The sequence below is a fragment of the Diadema antillarum genome, unplaced genomic scaffold, assembly GCF_040938485.1.
Source record: "Diadema antillarum isolate AM-2024a unplaced genomic scaffold, OU_Dant_1.0 seq00001459_RagTag, whole genome shotgun sequence".
Classification (NCBI taxonomy): domain Eukaryota; kingdom Metazoa; phylum Echinodermata; class Echinoidea; order Diadematoida; family Diadematidae; genus Diadema; species Diadema antillarum.
Window position 1 is genome coordinate 286131 of NW_027272204.1, and position 8604 is coordinate 294734.

Below are 8604 nucleotides of genomic sequence, written 5' to 3' on the forward strand. Positions count from 1 at the left end.
ACCATAACCATACATTTGTACTAGATTCCAGAGGCTCCCAGAGTCAATGTTAAACTACTGTAGATGGGTTACGCACACCAATCATTTTCTTAATAATTTGCTGAGGAATGGGTCGATGAGTAAATAGAAAAACTGACAAATCATTGCATCATCTTTATAGTGCAACATTTGCAACTGTACCAGACGGCAATGGGACCCACTATGGAATTTTATACTTTTTCTAAACAATGATAAGCATATGCAATCTTAAAATTAATTGAAGCATCAAAACAGTCATTCTCAGTCTCTTCAGTATAAACACGTCTTCATTTTCTTTGTTACGTGGTGAGTTGGAAAAAAATTTGTAAAATCAATAAATAACAATGAACGAAAAAAAATGTCTCCGAAAGGCTCTTACAACCTCAGTCTCTGCTATAAGGTTGTCACTTGCTTCTTTCTCCTGACAAATATCTCTTCCTCGTCGCTACTGACGTTAGCATCCCCATTCCGCGTCAGGAGGTCCTGGTGATCATTGCCACTCTTACTGGCTTTCGTTCCTTGGGTACCTGTCAAAATCCATCGACAGAGTTGCAAGAGGAGATAAAGTATTGTTGGGACAGCACTTCAAAGTTGCATTACTATTTCAGTTTAAGTATGTTAGAACATGGTATATCAACAAAAAAAAATAATAATAATAATTTTGAAAGAAAAAATAATAATTACACGGGTTACCTAAATCAAGCCAAGAATAAAATGCAAAGTTCACTAGCTTACTAGTACCTGTATAAGCAAAATTTTAGTGGTGTGAGAGAGGGCAAAGAATATCATGGCAACAGGTGAACTCTTGTATCTTCAAGTACAGCTATCTATGTTTAGGCTGAATTCAGATACTGTAAAAGTGAATATTTTCGCGCGACTAATTTTTCACGCTTGGCCAGGTAAGAAGAGTTTCGCGTGATTTTAATTCCGCGGAATCAAGACATCACGCGCAGGAACATATGGCAAGCAAAAATATTTGTGTGCTTTTATTTTCGCGCTGGTTTCTGGTTGCGCGAAATGCGCAAAAATTTCAACACCGCGAAAATTTCCACTTTTACAGTAATGATAACTAGAAGAAGTGGGATTTGCAAAACTGGGTAACAAACTGAAGGATAAGTTGCAACAACAACAAAATTGAGTAACATGCTACAACTATGACTTAAGTGGTATCACAAGTAGAATTTGCCGTCTACTCTGTTTCACTCACCTCTTGTTTCAACTGCCTTCATGATGACATGTACAGTGATTCCACACAAGCATATCACCATGCCAACAAAGTTGAGACCCGACATCTGGTCACCCCTCAGAGAAGCAAGGTATAATGTGCAGATCTCCTGCATTAAGAAAAAAAAAAATGAATGACAATGAGATGGCAATCTGCATACAACTTTTGTTCACTTATTTATAGCTGTCAACTTTACATTTTGTTCATGATAGGATTACATTGTACGTATACACTAAAATAACTACAATGAAAAGTGCACCTGTAAGAGATTAGATACAAAGAGAAAAGGAGGTTACGTGACTGCATAGGTCAGAAATAGACTACTGTACGAGCTGAAATTTTCAAAGTGGTTTTATTTTCGCGAATTTCGCGAATCGCCTTTGAACAGCGAAAATAACGACACACGAAAATAAAAACACGCGAACAACTAAGTTCAGTTAGACCCTCGCAACCGCGAAATTAACAACACACAAAAATGTCCTCCAAGTAGCAATTCGCGAAAATATCTGTACGCGAAAATTTCAGCTCGTACAGTATTTTTAATCCTTTGTGTGCTTTGAGTGCAAATTGGCACAGAAAATCCTGTAGTATTGCACACAATGTCCAAAGTCCATGGCACCAAAAGGGTTAAAGTGAAGTTTGCATAAGACCCTTAAAAGTGGCTGGGAAAATTTTGAAAAGTAATACTTCTTCTTGTGCATTAATTACGCAGACTAGGAAGATCACATTTAATAACATTCCAACATTTCAACAATAGTTTGATCCCTTGTATCAATATTATTATTATTTATTTGACCAAGAAGAACACAAAACATCATGCACAGCAAATGAAAAACATGTTATGACAAAGAAACTTGTAACTGATTATCACGTTTACATTGCAATGAGACTGATTATGTATAGTTCCTACTAAAAGGTTTTTTTTTTTTTTCATTGACTGTTAGTTTTTTACCTCCCGAGGGCACACTCTTACAGTGAAATTGATCAATTTAGATGTTGGACATGGGAACAAAGCAGACGACAAGATTCTTATAACCCACCTTGAATATGCCAGATATGGAGAGAGTGAGTGTTGAGGTCTGTGAGAGAAGGAGGTATTCCGACATTGCCAACATGAAGGCAAGACCAGCACCTACTGACAGCTTGGCACATGTCATCGAAAACACATGAAAGTCGCTGAACCCAAGGAAGTCTTCTGTCGTACAGATTTTAACACCTGTATTTGAAGAATGAAAGTAAACGTGCTCAATCTAAATGCAATCAATAAGCCTATCCCTCTCCACCTTCCCTCCCCTTTCATACACACAAGCACACACACAAACAAACTCCAACATACAGACAAACACATAAGGTCACTTACACACACACATTCACAAACACAAATACTCACAACAAACATACACAACCATATACTTATACACCTAACAACATCCAACCTTATTCAAATCATGTTGGTTGACATTACATAAATTTGGATGAGTGATGATGGGAAAAGAGAATAAATACTGTTCAGTCACCCCTGCTAAATCGGGAGGGGTCGGCAAACAACAGAAACATGCAAAATAATTGTTAGAGTATTAAAAATAGTTTTCATATACCAGAGATTTCATCAACAACTAACATCACAGACATAAAAGCCAAGAGGGCTGCAAAATAAGGTAAACTGGAATGAAAACAGATAATTTGAATGTGGTTATAAAATGCTGAAGTTTACTATCTGAATTACATGTACCATCTGTTCAACTTTAAAGTGTCAGAAAATTTGTTTGTTTTTTATGATGCTCATCACTATAATGCTTTGTATTGACCTAATTTGTTTTAAAGCACAAGTTTGTTTATGCTTGATTGCATCCAAACTTGACAGTCAATTCACAATAACTTTATGTCAAGTACCTATCCTGTAGATGGCTTCCTTAAATTTTGTCAAATAGCTGTAGAAATGCAGTGGGACATACATCACTAGAAAGTTTACAGTCCCGAGATGCCAAAATCAGGAATTATCCAAATTCTGCGACTTTATACAGCTTTTGCAGTGATGGATCACATGAAAACAAATCAATCTATCATTGTGTGTTATAATCTAATGATAAGATTTAAGAGACAAAAAGAAACTGCGAGCACTGTACATACCTTCAATGCCTACTGCAAGAGGCAGAAGACCCAATATCATGATTGGTTGGAGATGATATATCGTATCTACTGGATTTTTCAGACCTTCACAGAGACAAAATAAGAATTAAAGAATGCACGGTTTACTGCTAACAGGAAGTGGTTTGCCATTTGCATAAAGAGGACAGTTTCATTTATTTCATATTCACTTCATGATGATAAGGAGCATTCATTCATTCATTCATTCTTTATTGGTCTATGTCAGACATAGAAATTTGGCTTCCACTGGCATTACAGTGCAACAAAATTGCAACAACATGTTTCACAAAAGATGTCGAATTCAAACAATGATTTGCCAATTGAACTTGCAATACACATCTACATTATGTGATTTTATAGAGAAGTATCATGCTTTTTGCAAGAAGAAGAATGAAACACACACTTTAATTCAGATCATCTGACTCAATTCTGCAGAAATCTACAAAATTACTAATGCATGATGAACTATACAAATACGAGTGGAATAGTATCATCATAGCTTAATTTTGAAGTGGGTGGGGGGGGGGGGGGGATCTCTAAACCACCCACAGCTGCCATTCTCAGAAACTGAATTACTCATGCGCATGGGTGCCCATGCGTGCATTTTGTGAAAACATGTTAATCATATCTGCATCCAGGTGTAGACTGCAAATTAATCTCTCAATACATACATATCAGTTTGCCTCGCCTCAAGCCATACAAACTTGCAATGAAATTGGCTACTTTCTTCAACAGATAGAGGCTGGTAGTGCAAGAAAGCCTTTAGGGTACTGAAGGGGTTTTTAATCAGAAAATAGAAGGGTGCTGACCTGTTCCTTCCCCCTGGGTGAGGATTTGAGCCAACGACCACCTGAGTCCACTCAGGATGGACGCGACGATGACCAGGAGAAATCCTTCCAGGTTGAATTGAGTCGACTTGAATGTGAACATGAAGAGGCCCAGGGCTATCAACATCACAACAATCACCTGCACCCAGTGCTGCAAAGAGCAAATTGAACGAAACAAAGCAAAACAGCAAAAATTAAAAGCAAAATAAAGAATAGAAGAATCATGAATATTCACCTCTAGTAAAAGAGATTGCAGATTTTTTCAATGAAAATGTGCATTGAGTAGATGTAACAGAAGTGACAAAGAAAGACAATTTTTGTAAATGAAGCTGGTTGATCTAACATAGCTTGTTCCAGTTACAATAATCAATATTTTATAGATGTATCATTACCTAACTTACATACAAAACAGACTGATGAATCATAATGTGGCTGTTACTCTGTATGTTATCTAAAAAAAAAACAAACAAACAGAAGCTATACTAAGGTTTCCAAACTATTTCAAACTTCCCTCTTGAGGAAGGAAGGAAGGAAATCAAAGTATGCATACTTGCTGCCGAGTTTTTTTTCATTGCAAAATTAAGCTTATGAGACAAGTTTTTCAAGCACAATTCCACAACAATACTACAGCTGTATAAGACAAGCTTTCAAGAATAGAAATGCATTCCCCCTTCTCCATGAATCTTTCACTCACCGGTTTTTGAAGACCAAATATAATCGCAAAGACTAGGATGAAAATGATTGCCGATGATTTGCACATTGTGTAGAGGGATATTGTGATGAACACCAGACTCCAGTTTGAAAATCCAATGTCAAGAGCGCTGGTTATGCCTGCAGGGATTTCAACAACAAAAACCACACACACACACACACACACACACACACACACAAAGGATAATGATACATGTTAATTAATTCATCCATTCATTCATGTCTCACTGATCTATCAACAGATATCTTCACAGAATACATCTAAAGACTTGGAATCACACACTGATTTAATTTGAATGCAAAGTAAATATGCTTTTGGGGTGGTTTTCATGGAATTAATGGCAATTCTGAAGGAATAACAATAGAAACACAGTGTAAAGGCTGTGAAAGTCCTGGTTGTAAATCATATGGGGAATCAGTTCTTCATAACTGCACACATGAAGTGTTTCATGATATGGAATTTTTTGCTTAAAACTTCATAAAGTGTGATATCAACATGAAAATAAAGAAATGCAAATACACATCTTACTACTCTATTTCGTACTTTATGAATAAAAACTGGCACAAGTTTGTATACAACAAAGGTAAACAAATTGATAACTTAAGACTGATTTAAGAATTTGAGAATATAAGAACATTATCTCACAGGAGTGAAAAAGAAAAACAAAAGGAAGGTGAGCATTTCCGCTTTTAATTAGAAGCAACTTGACAACAGTATGATCACATCAAATTATCATATGTTTTGTTCTGCTTTATTAGACACATTTCTCTTCAAATGAGGTCTCATTCACATGTTTATCTTGTTCTCAAAGCGGAGGGAAGGAAAGCTGTGGTGGCATTTTTCCTCTTCAATATTAAAATTTCTCATGCCATCTTGGATGAGGATAAGTCCTAACTAAATAAAGGTTTCATAGACATTTGCATAAAATCAATCGTTGATGCAACTGATGTATTTATTGATAAGACTTTGAATTACATGTGTGGCATAATTGATATTCCACATTCTTAACAAACCTTAGCATTGCAGAAATCACCTGAAAACTTTAACAGTTGCTGACCTCAAACACCAAAATGGATAGTATAACATACGCAGAAGTTTCTGAACCTGCACAACATTTTGCATGAAGGTCATCTGATGAGTAATGATACAGGATTATTTATTGTTTCCTCACCTGTTGGTGTCACAATCCTGATGTACGCAGACCAGTTGAGGGTAACCGGCTTAATGGACGTACACAGCTTCAGAAACTTCCGTACAATAAGGGCTAAAAGGTATTTTACTGCCAGGTGGATAATGGTGATGGTCAGTGGAAATTTGAAGTCCTGTCATGGTCAAAATGTGACACAAAATATGATAATCATACAAACAAAATATAATGCAAACTTACAATAATAATGCATCAATAACAGTATTGTGACCAGAATATCTAATTCAAAATAGACATGGTCCTTTGATTCGAACCCTACCATATCTTCACTTCAGTCCTTGGTATACAATGTACATGTAAGACATTTCGGTACCTTCACTACTTCTTTCTACTAACTTATGATACAAAAAAAACTTAAAGAGGGGGATGAGGAAAAAGGGGGATGAGGAAGTGATTATGTTGTCCTACTTCACCTTATAAACAAGAGGACACAAAGTGCCTTAGTTACATACAATATTTTCATTCAATGTGGAAAGCAATGATCTCCTTGGTTTGAGCAATCTGCTACACTATAACTTCAAACAAAGAAAATGAGCATTCATGCCTTGACCCAAGGAGTGAAACAGTGAACAGATATCACTGCTTTACTATTCATGCTCCTGTGATGGATTACAAGAGGGAAATTTTGAGGATATTGTCCCATAATTTCAAGTGGCTCGCATTGGAGGTTGTTTACAACAGTCAAAACTGTCGAACCACAGCTACTGAATGTCAAGTACATGTACTTCAAGGAATGACATGGAGGAGGTCTTGCAATTTATCTCATAATAGTCCTCTGATGTGATCAATCTGCTCTGTTCTGTATAGTCTAAGGCACTAAAATTGGATATTGTCAGTCACTCTTATCTTTCAGTTTTTGTTTCACCCACTGAGGACAGACTGATTTTGCTATAACATGCATTTCGATAGACACCTGCCCGAGTATTCTCAGGACTCGTCTTCAATGGGATAAAAGTGAAGAGCCACAGTGGATTTATTAATCATTTATTTATTATTTATTCATCTATTCATCCATTCATTTATACATTTATTTGTTCATTCATTCATTCACTCATTTCTGTTTTTATTTATTTAGTTACCTATTTATAAGAGTTAGTATTTATTCATTTATTCATTTATCTATCAACTTATTCATTTTGTGTTCCTTATGCAGAGTAGTCTGCTCAGCACATAAAAATTACTTTGCAAGAGAGCCCTGTACTACATTAAATAAAAGTACATTTGACAATCAGAGAAGTTTTTGAACAGTGAAATATTAGATTTCATAATACAGTATACACATGCATAAGTATTGTACATGTATAAGAACATATAGAATATACAATATCAAAACCAGTAAAACATTATAAAGGGTTGATAAGGATCAACGGTTAACCTGCAACAACCACTTGTTGTAGAATGTCAGGGTGATGGAGAAAGTGTAGTAGAAGAGAACTAGGGCAACCACTTTTACTCCAAGCAGAAACACCTCCATCCATCTTGACTGCACCAGTCGAGGCGGTGACACCTTAAAATGGAAAGAAACACAATGCAGGTGTCATAGATATCTTCTTGATATATGATATAATCATTTTGTGAGGGTGAATGTACAGCATATGGCTTGCAAATTTCATGATTTATAATTCACTGAGATAATGGTGGGCAGGAATTTTATGTATATTTTCCAGCCAAAACACAAAGGTATTGTTAATCCACAATATTGAGCCGAGGACGGACTGATTTTGCTACAACACACATTTCCCACAGACACCTGCCCGAGTATACTTGGGACTCGTCCTCAACTGGTTAATTCAACAAATTACAGCATTGTATAATGTATAATACATAAATCTGAGAACAGACAATAAATTCAGAAGTCATGTGATACTCTAGCAAACAAGCTGTCATTTTCAGAACCTCAATATACAATTGTAACCAGAAGACTCACAAGTCAATGACATTTAATTGTGAAAATTAAGTCACAACACTAGTCAACAGCAGCACACAAACAAGGTTTCCATACATATCCAGAATTTACCTTGTACACAGCTTTGTGAATCTGACCCTCCAAACGATTGGGTAGTCTCTTTTTCGATGGCATCTTTTGTCAGGCTTTCCCTTGTCTTACCGGTACTTTATTTTCATGAAAATTAGTTGCTAATCACCATGCACCATGTGATATTGTTTAAAGGTGTACACTGCTGTGCCTGTAAACAGTGGTAAAGGCAAGACAAGAGCACAGAATGAGTTCATAGAATGAGTAGGAGAAAAAAATAGAACGCAATATTTTTCTAAGTAAATTTATACTTCAGGGACAGACTACAGTAAGTCAGCCTAAGCTCCATTTCGCCCGAGTGAGTGAAATACTCCCGTTTCCTACGTCTCCTTTTTATTTGCTGTAAATTTATAGAACTCTAGGTCTCCATTAGCACTACATTGTACACTAACTACATGTACTGTCACTAGTAACTTGCGAGTATAAAATTTA

General features: G+C 36.2%; 1 protein-coding gene across 1 annotated transcript; it reads right to left on the reverse strand.

The window, feature by feature from the left end:
• Positions 1 to 203: 203 nt before the first annotated feature.
• Positions 204 to 8238, reverse strand: LOC139709707 (solute carrier family 35 member C2-like). Its single transcript, XM_071621663.1, has 9 exons — positions 8155 to 8238; positions 7513 to 7644; positions 6102 to 6252; positions 4913 to 5049; positions 4201 to 4369; positions 3374 to 3457; positions 2284 to 2459; positions 1226 to 1352; positions 204 to 545 (listed from the first exon to the last, which is right to left on the reverse strand). The coding sequence occupies exons 1-9, from the start codon at positions 8215 to 8217 to the stop codon at positions 412 to 414; spliced, it is 1173 nt and encodes a 390-aa protein (XP_071477764.1). The 5' UTR covers positions 8218 to 8238; the 3' UTR covers positions 204 to 411.
• Positions 8239 to 8604: the final 366 nt, after the last annotated feature.

Bases quoted from the DNA above. Each gene is read 5' to 3' on its own strand.
- LOC139709707 (XM_071621663.1), bottom strand. From the start codon at position 8,217: ATGCCATCGAAAAAGAGACTACCCAATCGTTTGGAGGGTCAGATTCAC. The intron at 2,460-3,373 runs GTATGTACAGTG...CTTCAAATACAG, and splicing joins TCTTGCAGTAGGCATTGAAG to GTGTTAAAATCTGTACGACA. The intron at 1,353-2,283 runs GTGGGTTATAAG...TTCTTAATGCAG, and splicing joins CCATATCTGGCATATTCAAG to GAGATCTGCACATTATACCT.